At 46.1% G+C, this 19,377-nt stretch overlaps 1 protein-coding gene across 2 annotated transcripts in view; it reads left to right on the top strand.

Annotated features, from left to right (window-relative positions):
* LOC146796768 (uncharacterized) overlaps positions 1-19,377 on the top strand; it is a 251,019-nt gene that overhangs the window by 104,286 nt on the left and 127,356 nt on the right. For both annotated transcript variants that reach the window (XM_085629469.1, XM_085629470.1), the window contains exon 2: positions 13,051-18,354. In XM_085629469.1, the coding sequence (XP_085485595.1) occupies positions 13,051-18,354 (5,304 nt within the window). The remainder of the gene's footprint in view (positions 1-13,050; positions 18,355-19,377) is intronic.

Genomic DNA, 19,377 nt, shown 5'->3' with positions numbered 1-19,377 from the left:
GCGGGGGGGAGTGTCACTGGTGCCGGAGCCCAGGCGCTGCCTGTTAAACGTATGGGAGCCTAACGACCTTGGCCGGCAGGCTCAGTGCTGGGCTACAGTGGGAATTGTGCTAGCTAAACGGAACATAGCGCAGAGGTGGGGGGTAGGAGAGGTGCCGCTGCTGTCCGTATGGGGGAGGGACATGGATAGGGCTATGATAGCTGAGCGATCAGTGTACATTGGGAGGGGGTGTCCTCAAAAATGGTCTAAAGTATGGGGGGCATGGAACACACATCGAGGAGATCTATGTGAGCCACCGCCAACGCTTGATGATGAAACCCTTGATGCGGACTGAGGTGCAGGACTCTATGGCGCACATATGGGGTGTGGCTGCAGGGGTGAGCGGATGCGTGGGGGTGTTGTTGGGAGATGGGGGGCTGAGCCACTTGGGATCCTTTTATATGCTGGACAACGAATCAGTGATCAACAGTTGATGTATTGTACTGTGTTGAAAGAAAACAATATAAATTGTTTAAAAAAAACAAAAAGTCACATCTCAAGTGTTTGCAGCATGCACGTTAATCAGTAGCAACAAGCAACTACCTATGCACACCTAAGTAGCAACTATCACATTTTTCTTTAAACATCTTTTTTTCTTAAAGTTCGAATCAACAACAATCAAAGTTAAGCACATTTTACGCGATTGTCATAATATCCGTATTTGAAATATTATTGCTGACAGTACCAGACACTTGCCCCCATTAAATTCCATCATCATTTACGTCTTGTGTATTCCTCCGCCCTCCAAGTCCTTTGCTGTTTATTGAAGGAGTACACATATATCCCCTATGAGCATTCCAGTTTCCCCACTTCCGGGGGCATCCCCTATTTACAAAAAACATTTTTTCAGCCAGAATGCACCAGTCCATATCTTGTTTCCATTACTCGATTGATGGTGCCTCTTGTATTCCCCATCTACGGGCAATATTTCGCGTTGCTATTGCCATCTCCAGTGTTGCCCATGTTTGTTCTGTGCAGGGTAGATCCGTTGCCTCCCATATATTGAGGAAGCATAGCTTCGGCTGGAGTGACAGTACTTTCCACATACCTGTCTTAGCTGTGACGTTCCCCCTTCCAGTACTGTTGGATTATGGGGAATTCCCACCTTATGTGGTAGTATGTGCCCACTTGGGTACAATTCTTGTTACATGGTGTTTTTTCTCTTTTCCCCATTTTCACCACAGTTTCGCAGGAATAATACATTCTATCAAGTACTTTGAGATGTATCAATCTAAGTCGAGATGTTATAGCTACTTCCCTTGGGGAGGTGAGCGCTTGTCACCATTCGTCTTCCTCAGGGTCTCCTAAATCAGTCTGCCACTGTGAGAAGAGTCGTGTAAGTGGTTTTGGGAGGTTGTTGATTATTTTTTGGTACGTAATGGAGATGGTTCTCCAAGTCATGTGACCTGTAAGCAGTCTATCTTCTAGCAGGGTGGCTCTAGCAGGGTGGCCTCTGGCAAGTCTTGGACAGACGGGATGACTGCTGTGAGTGCGTGTTTAATTTGTGTGTATCGAAATATCTCTAATTCTGACATTTCATATTCCATCTGTAGTTCTGCAAATGAGAGTATTTTCCCCTTGCGCCATAGATCGCCTACCTCCGATATTCCAATAATATCCGATTTATGGAACCCCAGACAAGTACAGAGGTTCCCCAGTATTTCTGCCTCCCAGAGTGGAGTGGCCTGTGTCAGTTTGTTATGCCATCCCAGTTTCTTTGTCACTCGATGCCAGAGGGAGATTGTCTGCTCTGCCGGGCCTGTCAAATGTTGGTGGATTGGATTAGTGTAGAGGGAGATTTTATAGCTCCCTGGGACCAGGATCCATCTATCCATCCGATACGCTGAGTCGTCGTGAGGGCGGTGTACCCAGTGATTTGTAACCATTAGCTGGGCCGCCCAATAGTGTGATACTCACATCTGGCAATGCTATCCCACCATCATACAATCCCTCGGTCAATTTGTTAGTCCGTATCCGTAGTGGCCAACCATCCCATAGCAATGTCCTAATTTCCCCTTCTATCATATTAAAGTAGGTCTCAGGGACCTTGTATGTCGTATTTTGCAGGATATAGAGGAACCTGGGTTGCGCCATCATTTTAAAGAGGGCTGCTCAGGCAAGCAGGGACAGTGGCTGGGATCTCCAGTGGTGCACGTTATTTTGCAACCGTGCTACCCATGAGATTGTGGGCAGAGAAGAGGTCAGCAACTATCAATTTTTTTGAGAATCCCAGTTGGTGTTAAATTTCTTTTGATTGGGATAAATAACCCATTATTTCTCCTTTCCACAGCCAAACATCATGTTTAACACTTCTGCTTGAGAAAAATGGGTCTCATGTAGGAAGGGTTGTCCTTTTAATGTGGGTAGATGTAGGGATGATTAGAAACTACATTGACTCACAGGTTTAGCTAATATCCCTGTATCAGTAGGGGTTGACATGTTTCAGCCTATAAACCGGCCCGTAAGTGTGTCCCAGGCTTTCTTCAGGACACCAGATCCCAATTTTCCTAGCTGTTAACATAAATTAGCATTCATATATCATCAGGCACACAAAACTAGTATGGTCCTGGAACTGCACATTTTATAGGTCTTGCAAATTTGCAAAAATATAGGATATAGAAGGTCAATATCTAACTACATGAATTGAGACATAGACAGACAAAACATATAAATAATAAAAAAAGACATGACATTTTTTGTGCCTGTGTAAAACTATTTGTAACCATACGTGTTTGGTGCACACAGCAAACCACTGCAAACCTGCGTGAGAAGTGCAAACCGTGCATAACTACAGCCAAGCAATTCATCAATTTCGACTACTACTGAGGGCCCCATGGAGTGGTTTTTGTCATCAGCCTTCTGACATGCGACTGGTCGAACATCTTACGTCTCTCAATCTCTTGGTGCATTTTTTCGACACCACAAAAGATTAAAAAAAATAATCTCTACCGCATGTACCTTTTATCGCTGCTCTAGATGCCTCTCCGAAATTGCTTTTGCAACCAAGAAAACACCAGGTAAACAGAAGCAACGGCAAATGGGCACATAGTGGCAGCCACTGAAACAAACCAGACTAGTGCCACAATCGGATAATGTGGACTGACTGGAATGATGTGTGTAAGAGTGTTGGATGTAGGAATCTAGAGAGTTTATTGGGAGCCACTGGCTGCTTCCTTCTCTTATTCTTCATTACTGTAATAAATTCCAGTTCAATTGATAGCAACATCACCAACTCTACTACACCCAGAAATAAATCTCTGGAATGGACATTCTGGTTGGTTTTACCCGCCCTATTGCCACCCTTGCCCACCGGAAGAGCTTCCACCGGAAACGGATCTAAGGATGAGATGAAGGCTTCCTTAAAAGTAAGCTGCCCAGTGCTGCGGCTCTTCTCCAGGGGGCAGCAGGTGAAGGTCAGGAGGGCTGCACTTTGGGTATCACAGCTCTAGTTGATACACACATTATTTGTGTCTGTGAGCGGTGGATGAAATGTGGAATAGTTAATAGTAACTGTTGAGGGGAGGCGGCAACAAGTCTCATAGAGTAAGTTGTCAGTCTCTGGCTTCACACACCATGAGGAGCTTGCATTAGTACTCTGGCCCGCCCCATGCTCTCTGCGATGTCCCATTACTTGAGTGTCCGCTTGTTGCAGGGCTGTGAACTCTCACCGTGAAGGGACAGCGGTAACAAAGTGTGTAAAGTGTGAATTTAAGAGCTGAGACTAAGGTCCGCTCTCCCATGCAGGCCTTCGACCCAGCATTTTCAGATTTCGCAATAAGAAGCATGGCTAATGGCCACCCCAGTCATATCTATGAAATGCATAGTTTTCACATCGCTCCGCACAGGCGCTTTGCACAATGAAGGATAGTGAATCTGTTGCTGTGCAAAGGGAGAGGTCACTTGCAGCACAACGCAAAGCCTCTCTTTGCAAGCCGCTTCTTGCAGAACCGGCCCCTGGCGCCGGTCTCTGTTTGGCTTTTGAGTAAGCCACAACCCTGACCTTGGCTCCAAGCATCAGCTCATGTCCTAGGGCCTTCAATAGGTTGTGTCTCTGCTGCCCCTACTCTCTACCTATGAAGTGTAGCTCCTTGTTGTCAAAGCCATTCGGTTACTCAACACCCCTAACAATTTCTTTGATTTTCTCCTGGTGTTGCTTTCTCTGGCTAGGCTTAGAAGGCTCTGTGGTCTCTACCACACTACACATCTGCCACAGCTTCCTTTGGTAAGTGAGGGTGGGCTGATCACCTTTCATAGCTGGTAGAGAGCTCACCCAACGTAACCAAAGCCTTGTCGGCACCCACAACTGTTGGAGGACTGGGGTGTCCAACACTTGCCAGATCCTCAGAGTATCCACATGGAATGAATGAAGCAATAAATGAATGAATTAAGTATCTAGAAGCGCACAAACTTCCGGCGAGCATCTTGGTATTGGGACTGGGGCCCTAGAAACAAAAAAGACGACAAAGATATGTTTTAAGAACTTTTCACAAAGAAACATGGCTTGTTATTTGCTGAAGTGCAGCAGGCAGCCGAATCCAGAGTATGGCCACTAGAACAGAGACCGCTCTGCCTCCAAGCCAAACCCACCTAAAATGAGGGGCAGTTAAACAAACAAAACAAAAATCCTTATTGCAGAAAGCAAGTAGGAGTACATTGAGAAACTCGCGATGTAGGTGCCACTGGCATGGAAAGGTTGATGAGCAAAAACAAAATATTTTGGATTCAATTCTCTGGTCCACACGTATACAATTTAGCTGACTCAGCCTCAATCACGTGATTGGTATTGTGTAGCTTGAAAACAGGCCTTCGGACCAATTTTTGGAGGTGTTGCAGTTTGCTTTGGTTTAACAGGGAGAATCAGTTAACAGATATAGGGCCATATGTGCAAACACATTTTACCATAGGCACAGAATGGGTAAAACCCTTTGATACATCTGGCACATTGTTGTCTAGCATGATAGGATGGCTGGTTCTACTACCAGTTCCCTCAACTATTGACATACCAAGCAGAATTGTTTTACCAAGTCTCTTATGATGGAAACTGGCAGAGACTACTGAGTGAGCCTGACACTGAAGGTGCTGTGGAGCTCTTCATCAAACCAGAAACTAAGTGTTTTTACCAAACCATCAAAGGAAATGTGGATTTCCAGTGTTCGTGTGAAAAACTGACATTCCACAGACAATAAAGACCAAAAAATTAGGATTTTTTGATAACCAACATTGAGCTATAGCATCTTGTCCCTCATCCAAGTAGAACCTCTAGATGACAGAATTGAAAAATGTACAGAAACTCAGCCCAGCATCAATGAAGTACATAAATAAACTTGTCGGCAAATGATCTACAATCCAAACCAAAAGACCCAATCCCAGCAATCAAGGGTCATGTGTAAATGTTGAATAAAATAAGAGACGGTGAGTACGAACGACGGAGGGATAAATTCATAGACAACGGATCGGCATGGGTCTCATTTACACAGGCGGTAGTTATCCTGAAACGTTATCAGGATTCCAGCATTCGTGGACCAACATTGGACCCCTCTTTTTAGAAGATGAGTTCACCTTGGATGCACTGAAAGTGATTTATTGATGTCGTACCACGGTCTACTCACATTTAACATAAGATACTTCCAAATTACTGAATGAATTCATAGAAAACATCACAAAGAAGTAAATTGTGATTTTGAGGCATGAAAAGTCCCCTTTGTTTTGTGCCATTTCTGGACATTGACACCTGAACAATCCCAACCAAAAATCACCATCAAATATAAATGCTAAAGAAAATTGAATTCTAAATCATTATTAAGGCCTCTGTGTGTATATTTTGTGGATCTTCACAGACGCAGGCACCACTTCTTGTCTTTTTTTCTTCCTGTGGCCCCGGCGAGACGATCCCTGTCTTGGCAGCACTACACTAAGTAGGTACCTTCTGGTTCTCTGGGCGGTAAAATGCTGGACCAGAAACGTGGCTTGCATTGATCCTTTGATATTTCTCTGAGGCTCAGTGATGCCAGTCAGAAACATCTTAGTGATCTCAGCCATGTTCAGTAAAAATGCCTCCTGGGTATGCCAACACAAACTAGGAGTAAGGTACTGGACTCAGAGTTAAACCCTGAATGGTCTGCGTGTGTATCCGCATGGCAAAGTCCTAACGAGAAGATGGACAGGTGTTCGATTGCAATACATGCCGAATGAACCTCAAGACATTTTTAGTGATTTCGACTGCCAAATCCATGATTTCAGTAGTACATTCCATATCATTCTTCATGTAGGTATCTTGATGAGGTATTGGGGGGGGGGGGGGGGAAATCAAAGGAATTATATGGTGGGGAGGAACAAATTGTGTGCCATGAAAAGGCAAATTATGCAGCACAGTGCATGAATTAAAGCAAATTAGGTGGCACATTTGGGGGCGTTCTGATCTAGGTATATTAAAAATTTAGCACCCTTGACTACAAAAGCTATCTCAGTGCTCAGCAGTATATACATTTAATAAGAAAGGAAACTATACACATTCAACAAATCCTATTAAAAATCTTATTCACCTACAATGACTGAATTTTCCTTGCTTAGAAGCACTGACTCACCATACTATTAACAATGTCCTATTTCCTAGAATTAAATAGATTGCACCGTGCTGCAGTTAGCATAAAAGAACCCTACTTGTATACACCTCTTGTAATATAAGTAGGATTCACAGTTTTATGGCATTTTTAAAAACATTTCCATCTGTATTCATCCATTTTTATTTTTTGCCCACTTTATTTGTATTTATCCATCTTTATTTAGTGTTTTGTGGATACATGAAGTTGTCAAACTGTACATTTCCATATTTATCTGACTGATGGATGTGCACTCATACTTTGAGGTCTGTCATGTTTTAGCTATTTCAGCTGCCAAATATTACATAACAATACATCCACTGGTATTTATTAGCATTGTACCACAAATGTATGTTGACATATGCCGCTATTTAAAGAAATTGCATCCTGTTTTTTAATTTCCCATGATGTCCATCTGCTCAGCTATTGGCCTATAATTCATGAAAAAATGCGCGGAGTCACTTAAAAGAAGACCAATTTTCTGTATTTATCCACTTTTAAAGATAAATCTAGACCGAAAACAAATTGTTTTCTGTCTGTATTTATCTGTAAATACAGAAAACTGGGAGCCTTAATTGTAAGATATACTGCATTTATTTGGGCATCATTTATGGTCTAAAAGTGGTCTTCGGTTTTGGATTTTTCCCTGTTTCACACTAGGAAGCTCCTCTATCCAGTAAGAAACCGCTTTGCGGAACAGTATTTTACATTTCATCTATATTTTGCTTTTCCTTTTCAAAAGCCTGAGTGTCCTCTTGAATTAAATGCTGCTTTGAGAGCAGCATCTGAGATGCAAACATGCATTTGTATGAATAATGAAACAAAATATTTTCACACTAAGGCTGGGATCCTTATTTTCACTCTGAAATAGATTTAAGTGTTTGGAGGCAAATCTAAAAAAAAGAAAAAAAAAGAAGCGCAATGAAGACGGCAACCAAAGTTGCTGTGATCCTTGGGGGAGAGCCCAGCGCAGACCCATATTTACTCAATCTGACTGGCTGCTGTTCTCTTCTCCTGTGCTGGTGCCTAGTGACGAGCACAGCACTTTACAACACACAGTGCAAAGGTGTGTGCGTGATGTCTAGCGTAGGTTTTGTACTGGACGGACACCCCTCCAACAGTAAATCCTATAACAGGATAATTTGTTTTTAAACATTTCACATGTTGGATTTTAGGGCCCATATTATACAAAGTGCCCTGGAGCGCAACGGGTATTTGCGCCTGCTGTGCGTTCCCCCGGGGCACTTTGGTATTACAGAAGGAGTCGCTGACACTTGTGCGGCCCCTTCTGTGGTACAAATATAGCTGCAGTGATATTATCAGAGGATTTTCCCTCATTTGCATGGGGGCGCAGCCCCTTGCAAATGAGTGAATCTCTTTGCCTCTGCGCCTGTGCTGTATTACAGATGCGGGTGCAGAGGCAAAGAAGCTGTCAGGAGGTGCACTGACAATGCGCCCCCTGATGGCAGCCCTCTAATGGGGGTTAAGTGGGTCCTATGGACCCACTAGGCATCTCCTTTCAGGCGGGTGCAGTCACTCGCTGCACCCTCTGCAAGGGGATCTCTCACCCTTCTTAAATGTGCAGGCGGGTTGTTGCCTGCACAGCGAAACACGGAGTGGCAGCTTCAAAGCTGCTCCGTATTTCACTTGAATGTGCTGCCCCCAGGGCAACACGGCCTTGCGGCTGCTCTGGGGGCAGCGTATTTAACATAATACGGCACACTCTCCTTGTTTGTGCAGGGCGTTATTTTTGATAAGTGTGCCTGGCGCAAACAAGGAAAATGCACCGCAATGTGTAATACGGCAACTGATTTACTATTTTTTGACTCAAGGCACCATTGAACCACAGTTACTGTGCTGCCTAATGTTAAAGGGGGAGAGATAGCATGTGCCCTATCTGCTAATATCTGGTGCATCATTTCTCCACCCCCAGCGCTGGTGCACTGCTGGCTGCCAAAACCAAAGCACACACCCTTGGACATTAGTGCAAGGGTGTGTGCGTTCTTTGAAGCATATGTTATGTACTTTAAGGGGTCCCTTCCAGTGCAAATACTATGCTTTGCGGCTTTTCACACTTTGTATGTGTGCTGTGCAATGCAGCACGCATACAAAGTTGGAACAACAAGAAATCAAAGCATTTCTCCTCGTTACGGCTGCCTCGAGGAGGTGTATGAGTTTCCTGAAAATTCCTGCCTTCCAATGTTTGTAGATAGGGATTTGTGACAAAGCCCATGGTTGGCTGCATCATGCATTGGATGCACCGCCCATGGAACGTCTCCTTGATGCACAGTAATGCATAGCAGCGCATAGCACAACTTTTCGTTACTTTGGGATACTATCGATCACAAATCCTGATATGCGTTGGATAGTAAATCCTATCCTAACATTTGCGCAGGTACAAAGCGTTAGTATATCTGCACCTGGATGTGTGCAGTACAGTGTAGCACACACACACAGCGAGTGAGAGGTTTGGAGAAATAAAACATGTCTCCGACTTTGCATCTGCCTCAAATAAGAATTGTTTGTTTTAAGCAAAGCCAGGTTTGACAATCTTTGTAGTCCTGGGTTTGCGCCAAAAGACCATGGGTGGTAGCGTTGGATCACCCAAGTACATCCCATGGAATCCCCCTCCGACGCACAGTTGCACAAAACAGCTCAAAGCGCTGTCCGAGCAACTTTAATGGCAACTTCCCAGCACTGTAAAAGTTTTGCACTTGACAGTAAATCCTTTATCAAGACTTTGTGCCACTTTGCACGACTTTGCCCTGGCACAAAGTTTTGATAAATCCCTCCCTTTGTTTTCTGTTGCCTGCGGCAGACGAGCCGATTGGGGACATTTGCATAATCACGAAAAATTGTCACCTCCAGTTAATGTCTGAAAATGTCAATCAACAGCTGAGAGGAGACCTCCTAACTTGTGTAAAGTGTCAGCCGCGCGGTGAGGGCGCAGCTGCGCGTTTCACAAGTGGCTCTTCGGTTCAGGCTTGGCTTTCCTGTTACGTTTGAGCCAAGAACACACTTTTAATTTACTTATTATCGTGAAAAGATGCCCATGACTCGGAGGTCAAAGAGTGAAGTGTGATAAGTTGACCTGGTATATGCTGTCCACTAGTGATAGTGGGCACCTTGTAACAGTCCAAACAACCCTTATTGGTGATTAGGTTAAAGACCACCTTTATTGAAAGCTATCCTAGTGGTAGCTATAGAGAGCAGCCTTCAGGCTAAGTCTTGAAGGAGTGTAAAGCAGCTTGGTTTACCAGATTATACCTCTTGAATGACCAAATGAAAGGAGAACCACACAAGGTATATATATAAAATGTATGTATTTATTACTATACACTCTCTACTAACCTCTTTATGAGATTAGAGAGCAAGGTACACAATATCAATGCAATAGAACAACAATAAATAGCACAATACACAGTGGACTCCAGGGGGAGACCAAACCATATACTAAGAAAGTGGTATAACAACCCAGACTTGACTAGACATAGTGCCTAGAGCACGTAGAATCGCTGGGACCCCAAGGAACCACCTAAGGTAGTGACACAGGGGAGCCACGGGGGACGCGTGCAGTGTGAGAACAGAGGCTCGAGCCCCGTACAACTCTATGGGAAAGTTGCGGTTAGAATTTTAAAGATTAAGGACACTTAGGAGAGGACTTTGAGCAAATCCTTTTAGACTTAGAGGGTTCTAAGGCCAGCACCCGTGTGAGCACTGGAGTACTCGTGTTACCTCACCCAGGGAAGCCGGGTGCATAGGTGTCAAATGGTGTCGGGAATCGTCGTTGTTTTTACAATGGCGATCTGCTTCAAAGTGCTGCTGCCGTGAAGAAGGAAAGTGTCCGGGGTGATCCAAGCCTGGATCGAGGATGTGAAGAACCTGAAAGCAGAGGAGACAGAGTCTGGGTCACTTGTCAGTGACCAGGGGCACGATAGACGAATGCCCACCGATGTCGGGTGTTTCAGGTGTGAAGAGGTGAAGCTTGACTCTGCAGCCACAGGGGCCAGGAGACGTCGACGATGACCAGGATCTGGATGTGATCTATCCCATAAAGGATGTCGAGTGCTGGGGGGTCAGTGTTTGGATGGAACACAAACAAGCCTTGGCAACTGCAACCCACACGGTCAGTGAAAAGATGCTTCGGTGTGGACCAACAAGGTTCTGGAGACTCCCCAAGCAATGGAGAGTCAGGGGACATCTGGAACAACCAGAAAATCCTGCAGAAAGTTAAAGATGCCTTCTCAGGGACCCACAGATCAACAGACCAGGGATTGCGAAGGGACCTCGAGAGAAAACACAAAGGGCCAGCTCACGGAACACTCGTGGAGTGTAGGCTGGCAATCTTCAATGGAATTGCTGCTCGGGGTCAGGCTGCAAGAAATCCCAAAGCTCAGCCTCAGAGGTCGCTTCAAAGCTGATGCTTCTGCAAATGGTCGCGGTGTCCAGGGGTTCGGGTTGCACAGTCTCCACGGGGAATACAGGCCTCAGAGTTGCTGAGTACACAGATCTACCTCAGAGACCACGGGAACTCACCTCCTGTGTTGCAATATTTCTGAGTCCTCAGGAGTTTCGTAGATGCAAACCGGATAGATGCGTCTTTTGTGCCTGCCTTGCAGGGGGAGTAACTCCTTTACTCCAAGGGAGATTTCAGTCATCTAGCTCAATATAGATCGTCGAAGTACTGGTTTCTGTAGCAGAGTTTTGTCCAGGCAAATCCAAAATCCTGTAGTCAGGGGTTCCTACTTTATACCCAAGGAAGGGACGGGACAAACTCTGGGGACCCGCCTATGGGAGGGTCAGGACAGAGGGGTGGCTACACCCATGTCCTTTGTCCAGTTTCGCGCCAGAGCAGGGGCTGGTAGCCCCTGCAACCGGTTTGAGCTGGACTATGCACAAGGACACCAAATGTGCCCCCAGTGCAGACATCAAAGCACTCTCGGATTGCACCCACCCAGCCCCGATACACTAAAGTCTGTCTGGGAGGTGGTCACACCTCCCTGTGACAGGAAACATATTATCCAGCCTCCCCTGCCGGAGTTTTGTCCAGCAGCAGGAGGGCAGACTTGTGTCTGTGGCTGGCAGCATCTATTTTGTGATGCCAGGGTTCTGTGAAGCTGGTACCGGGTGTACCGGTGTTGCCATGTTTCTCCCTCTAGTAGGGTGGAATCATACCTCCCACACCAGTTACTGGTGTAGAGGTATGATTCCAAGGTGTTTGACACCAAACACGACATGGTTCTGTGCAGCAGTTTTAAAGTTAGCATTTACCGCAAGGTTATAATGTACTTAAGAGTATATGGTATGGCTGCATCACAGACAACCCCAGAGAATAGATTCCGAAGGCTGCAGAGGGTCTCTGCTCATGCATGGGCACCCTCTCACATAAAACCCAGCATCCTGCCTTCAGGATTGTTAAGGCCTGCCATAGGGGTGACTGATAGGTTTATATGTGCAGTGATATGTATAGATATAGGTAACCTATATCTCAGTAAGGGGTGAATACACCACCTTACCCAGGCTGCAGTAGCAGACCTGTGGTGTCATTTTGGATGGCTTCCTAGGGGTGGCACAATACATACTGCAGCCCCTGGTAGGCCGCTGGGGTACCTATGCCCTGGGTACATAGTATACCATATACTAGGGACTTATAAGGGTACCCCAGAATCCAATCTGGAGTGTACCTAAAGTACATAGAATCAATTTAGAGTAGAAAGCAGATAGACTGGGGTCGTGGTTAGCAGGATCCCAGTCAGACTAAGTCGAAAACAGTGAAACATCAGCAAAAAGTGGGGGTAACTATAAGAAGTAGATCCTACTCTCCTACATGAAGTACTTACTTTGCCCATTTAACCAATGTAAGACTTAATCATTTGGTTGCGCTGCATAAATCCCACCAGACGGTCCTTTGCCCACAATTTAAGTGAGTGAGTGAGTACTTTCTTATATAGCGCATGGCTACCCTAAGTGAAGTTTAGGCGCCATATTCAGTGTCAGAAGGAGAGCAGACAAGACATGTCTTTTCCGTCCACTCTCCAGCAAGTTCCTTGGGGTCTTTCCATGGCCCACACCTGTTCACCTGTGAAATGTTTCCTACCTCAAAACCGCAGCATAAAAACATGATGTCACTCCCATTATTCTTTAACGTAAATGTGAGCCAGGGATATCTAGAAATGTAATAAGAAACATGCTTTGTTTCACTTATACAATTTATTATGGCTGCATATGCATACATATGTATATTGTGCACGCATGTCTGTGCGAAAGGAAATAGTGCGAATGTATGAGGAAAAATGGTTATTGTGCGTGTATGTGTGTGAGAGAGAGATTGCTTGTATGGGAGAGAGAAAAAGAAATTGAATGCACATATGTGAGTGCAGTGGACTCCCTTAATGTTTGTGTTTTTGTTTAGCCCTAGGCTTGGACACTGCCAAGGCCCTTGGACCAATGGGAGGTGGCATGGACACGCTGAGGGGTGCTGGCAACCTAGTCAACAACTCAGACAGCAAAGCAGTGATGGCTGATGCCGTGACTCCTGTCAAAGTCACAAGCGTGCCACAGAGGACTTCAAAGCCAAGACGGACAGTCGCATCCTCGCCAGCCGCTGCAAGCATGCATGGCGGCCACATGGTAACCACGGCCCCCCATCTCCATGGAAAGCATCGAAACAAGTCGGTACGAAAATCTCTGCGGGCCCCCCCTGGGTCTTCTCCCACAGGCATGGGGCTGCCTGTGAAAGTCGTCGAGAAGCCTGGCCCTCCATGGAGAGAGAGAACAGGGTCACTGCCAGGGGCTTTACCCCCGGAATACTCAGAATGGAGCAAAATGGCGCCTGTCCAAACTAGGGCACCCAAAGATCTAGCCAAACATCCGGGCAGAGGCCCCTCTGCAGCCAGAAAATCTCTGGGAGAGCAGGCACAGATGGAGAAGGAAAGATGCAATAAGCCAGTCTGCGAAGGCTCCCCGTCCATCCCTCGACATCCGAGCAAGAGACCAGCATCCTTTACCCATGTTCCAGTTTCCATGGTTACCGGGAGTCTGAGGCAGGAGCCTGACGGCTCCGAGCAAACACATCGGTCTGGACCAGAGGGGAACGTGCAGCGCGTCCGTGGAGGTGGAGTTACAGACCCTGGCAGCGTTTCCCGCCTGGAGGAGGCTAATGGTAGAAAGGGCACGGATGACCCACGGTCCCTGACCCACGCTGGGCCAGGTACGGCCAGCAAGGCTGAAATCCACCTCGAGCCCCCAGGACTCTCCATCTCTGCCCCTTCCTCCCTCCTCTCCTCAGCAGATAGTCTGCCACGTTCCTCAGATGCACGTGAATTCGTTCAGCCAGTTGGCATGGCAACCGGTGCCTCGAAGTCGGAGACCTTGGCTCAGGAGAAGGCGAAAACAACTTACTCTTCCAGGGGGCTTCGACAGCAGAAAGCAGAACTGCAAGCCTCAAAGCTGGTAAACTCAAGGGCCATGCGAAGTAAAGCGGGGCTAGCTGCAGGAGCCCCCCCAATGGGGCCCTTTCAGGGTGTGCCCTTCACAGGAGGTGTGGAGCCCAACACATTACCCATATCCAAGTCCTTCCAAGCATCTGCCAGTCCAACCAACACAAGGGCGGTGCTCATGCCAGTCAGAAACCATGGCTCAAGGACTTCTTCCTTCACCCCTGTACCAACATCTGGCTGTGCTTCAAACGGGGCTGTACAAGGTGCTGTCAACATCGAGGAACCATCTGGGGTCCCCAGATGTCCTACTCCAACAATCATCTCCCGAGAGCCCTTTGGAAAGCTGCCCCTGCTTCGCAAAGCAACCTTCCTGGAGCCCACGTTGGCCAGTGATCATGGCCACCCTCTCTCATTAGAAGCAACAGGTCAGGGAGGACTGTCTGTACTAGAGCCTATCGCACCAGTCGACCGGCCTCCACCGAAACTAACTCCACCCGCTAAGCAACTTCCACCAGAACGGTCTACCCTAGCACTCCCCTCATCCTCAGGTATGCGGGTAGATAATGTTCTGCGTCAACAAAACACACAAGCAGAGCATTCTCAACCAGAACTAGCACCAGCCAATCAACCCCCTCAAATCGCAACCTTGCCAGCTAACAAAGCAACTCCAGAACTAGCCATAGCAGCACAACAAAAAACACCTGTTCTAAAAACACCAGGTGGGCATTTCCCACCAGAATCAAGCACATTACTAAACGGAATTCCACCAGTGTTTTCCACACAAACAAATCAGTATTTACCAGAACTAACCACGCCTGCAAAGCAGATACCACCAGCACCAACCACATTGCCAAACCATTACGTGAAAAAGCTAACATCAGTAGACCATTATATACCGGATGTAGCAATTCATTCAAACAAGTTGCCACCTGTAGAAAACATACAAACAAACAATTCTGTACAGGAGATGCCAAGACCAGCAAACCACTCTCCAGGCATGCTCGCACCAGCAAACCATGCTCCGAGTGGCCCTACCACACCCGCAAACTATAACCTGCTAAAGTTAACTATGACTGCCCAACAGTTACTACCTGAGCAAAGCACAAAAGTAAGCTATTCTACACAAGGTCAAACTACACCAGCAAACTATTCTAAAACAGAAGTAACCAAACCTGAAAAGTATTCTCAAACAGGACAAGGGGCACCCATAATCTATTCTCCTCCAGAAGTAAGCAAATCATCGCTACTGGTAATGCCTTTATTGGAAAACAATTCACGAGCAGAACTATCACTAGGAAACTTCAATCAACCAGAAGCAACCACACCCAAAAATCCTTCGTTCCCAAAGCTAACATCGCCAGCAGATCTGTCACCACTAGAACAAACCACGTCTACAGGTCATTCTAAACCAAAACTAAGCACACAGGAAAAGAAAAAAACAACAGAAGAAACCACACAAACAAACACTTTTTTACCAGAGCTACAAACCCCAGAAGACCAACATCCAGCCGCATTCAATACACTATCAAAGCAACCACATGGAGAATTAAGCACACAATACATACAGGGTGAAACCGCATTAGAAAAACATTCTGTCCCAGACCCAAGTAAACGAGTTGCCCACCATTCAGAGGAAACCACATCAGTGAACCAAACCGTGCCTAATTTAGCAACATCGCTAACTCAACAATCATCTAAAAGGACACCAGAAACAAACTGGATGTTATCCAATCTCACCCTGCTGAATTCACAAGAGAAAACAACTACAAATGTACCCAATTCTCAACCAGAGTTAGCCACAGTAAAGAGGCATATCCCAACAGAAAACAACTTGACATCAACACAATCACAATTAAACCATGCTATATTTACAAGTAAGTCTCGTCAGGAACAAAAAGGCACAACAATGCAGTATCTACCAAAATCATCTACACCAAAATATCACATCCTACTTGAACAAACCTCGCCAGATGACCATTTCCCAAGAGAAATAAGCACACCAGTCGATCACTTTACAGCAAACAAAAGCATATCATTCATCCACATTTCACCAGAATTATTCAGGCCATCAGGTCAGTCTCCTCAGGCACCAATCACACCAGCAGAGTACACCCTACCGGAACTAAACACACCAGCAGGTGGTGCAACATCTGTATTAACCCCACCAATTGATCATACCAATACAACATCAGAACTAACCCTACAGACAGGTCCCACTGTTTCTGAACGAAGCACACCAGTAGGTTACATTGCATCAGCACAAACGTCACCAGTAGGTCACATCCCTTCAGAACAAACCACAAAACGAGATCACAACATAACTAACCTAATAACACCAAGCCACACTACCACATCAAAACAAATAACTTTGAATCGCACCACATCCAAATTAAACACATCAACAGTCTATGCCAACCCGAAGGAAACCGTACCAGGATTTAGCAACACATCAAACCTAATCCCAACAACAGGTCACACCACAACAGAATTAGCCACACAAAGGGGTCATACCGCTTCACCACTAACCACAACTGGTGGCACCACATCAGAACTAACCATGCTAACAAATCACCCCACAATAAAATTTGTGACAATTAAAGGTCAGTCCACATCAAAACTAACTACCCCACGAGTTAACACAACATCTGAACTACCTACAGCAGGAAATCATACTACATCAGAACTAACTATACAAACAGATCACACCCAACCAGAACTAGTTACAACAGGAGGTCGAATCACTTCAGAAGTAACTACATCTGAAGACAACACCACACCTGGACTATCCATACAAACAGACCACAACACATCAGAACTCACAGCACAAGGGGGTGTCGCCACATCAGAATTAGCCACGCCAGCAGATCAGACCACGCCAAAACTAACCATACCTACAGTAGACATGACATCCAACCAAACCAAATCTAGGGGAGACCACACAACAAAATTGACCACACCAACAGACCACACTACATCAGAACTAATCACACTAAAAGGTCATACCACATTGGGACTGACAACCACAGTTGGTTACATCACACCAGAACTAGGCACACCATCACCAAGTCCTATCCTACTTAACCTAACCAGCATTGCAGGCCATATCTCTCCCAAGCCAGAAGTGGCAAAAGATGACTCTTTATTAGAACTAGCCCCACCAACACCTAACAGCACCCCAGAATGTAACTCAACAGAAGATTCCACCATAGCAGAATTAACAGCACAAGCAGGTCGCACTGTACAAAAGGCCACTTCCTCTATAGTTCCTTCTCCATCTAGTGTGGCTAGTACACATAGTGCGTCTACTGAAAATGAAACCTCATTTTTAACATCTGAAAGAGAATATGATGGTGCAACTCAATGGACACTACCTCAACAGACTTTCCAGACTAATGGAAACCCTAGAGTGTCAGTCCTTGTCACTGAAACACCAGAAATACCAATCTCAAGGCACAATCCTTCAAATGGTATGGAAGGGGGCACCCTACCACCAGAAGACAATAGCTCACGGAATGCCCCACCCTCCCGCACTTCAGTAGGCACACAGATACCAGAAGAACCCGGCTCCTGGCACGAATATTCACCTGGTATTAGGGGAGGCTCCAATATATCAGAGGAGCCCTTCTCTTGGCAGGAGTCTTCGGCAAGTCCTACGGGAGGCCCTCGTGTATCAGAAGATCCCAACCCTTGGCAAAACTACTCTTCAGGTCATATGAATGGCCCCTCTGAACAACCATCTTTAGCAGAAGAACCCAAATTTTGGCAGAACTCCTCAACTAGTCCTATACTAGACACTAGCGTTTTAGACGGAGCCAGTTCAGGGTCTACTCCCACATATGGTCCCACAGGAGATGCAGAAATAACTAAACAACGCGGCTCGATGTTGGCCACCATGTCTGGCTCCATAAGAGACACCAAACCACAGGAGGAACAAAGAGCATGGTACACGCCTTTGGCTGGTGCACCATCAACACCAGATAGCCATACTCAAGAAGACCCAGATGTGTTAAGTAGCACTGTGACTGGAAGGGTAACCAAACCTTTGCGAACTGAGACTTCCTCATCGCCTGTGCCGTCTGGAAGATACCCTACCGTAATAACCAAAAGCAGCATCCGAACTACCCTGGTCCACCAGCAATCCCATGCAACGTCATCGGTGACGGTACATCCCACGCACAGGACAAGCCTGAGCACCTCTCAGCATGCCACATCCAGAGGCGTGCCGGAGCGGAGCGGAAGGATTTTCATCGTGGACGATCAACCTCCAATAGTGAAAGGTAAGATGTTTCCATCAAGATTGGAGTCCGTGCTGTAAGGACCCTCGTGCGTTGGGATTTATATTCTTTCCAGCTTCTGGTATACGTTACCTTTCAAAGTCACAATACTTGTGTACATACGCACAGAGATTTACTTTACCCGCTATATATTAAGACCCACCGCATAAATCACTTTCCTGATAATAAGGTATTGGTAATTATAGTCAGATTTCACCAGTGCCCTTGGGTTATTCCACATATTGTTCTAGTCTAAGTTACCTAGGCTAAATCCTCCATGATGACGTTTTCTCATCACTGCTAACCTTTCAGCGCTCAGGAATCTTCTTCCAGAGGGAGGGTGGCCCTGTGCTGAATGTACAACTACCACTTTATGGTAAAGTCAAACCCCAGAAACACTATATAAGCATTCTCCAAACATGTACTGTAGCCTCCAGTGGGCCAGATGTTCACGACCCGTTGAATCCGAGGACCTTACGGGGCACGTCCTCCCACTGACCCAGGATTAGCCCAAACTCAATCATTTCTGGTCAAACCAGGGCAGGTGGCTCCCTTGGGGCCTTAAGAAGAGGGATAATGTTTAAAAATGTTCTGCTATCGCTCAGTGCCACTCACCCACCACCATCTGTTGCCCAAAGGTTGACCAAATGTGTTCTATATAAAGCATCCGCAGCCTTCTGGATAGCTCATAGTGGTTTTGTGCAGGGGCACAACGCTTTTTGTCTTTAGATCAGCGGTTTAATTCCCACCAAGATCAGATTTAATAATAAAAAAAATAGGTTATATTGTCCCTTTTAGCTGGTTGCTTGCTCTATCTAGGGGTGTTAGGGGTTTTCGCCCTCCTCGCTAGCGGCGATTGCAGCGCCAGTGCGTGGAGTGCCAGGCAACATGATGTTTTCCGATTTGGGTACTCCCTTCTCCTTGCAAAACGCCCCTTTGTCATCATTTGACGTCATCATACCCCTTTTGTGATGATGGGATAAGGCAGATGCCTACAGTGCCTTGATGTAGCACCAGCCCTGGGTG

This window comes from Triturus cristatus, chromosome 10, assembly GCF_964204655.1.
Source record: "Triturus cristatus chromosome 10, aTriCri1.1, whole genome shotgun sequence".
NCBI lineage: Eukaryota > Metazoa > Chordata > Amphibia > Caudata > Salamandridae > Triturus > Triturus cristatus.
Note: the sequence above shows the minus strand (reverse complement) of the source record. Positions and strands in the feature narration are given on the sequence as shown.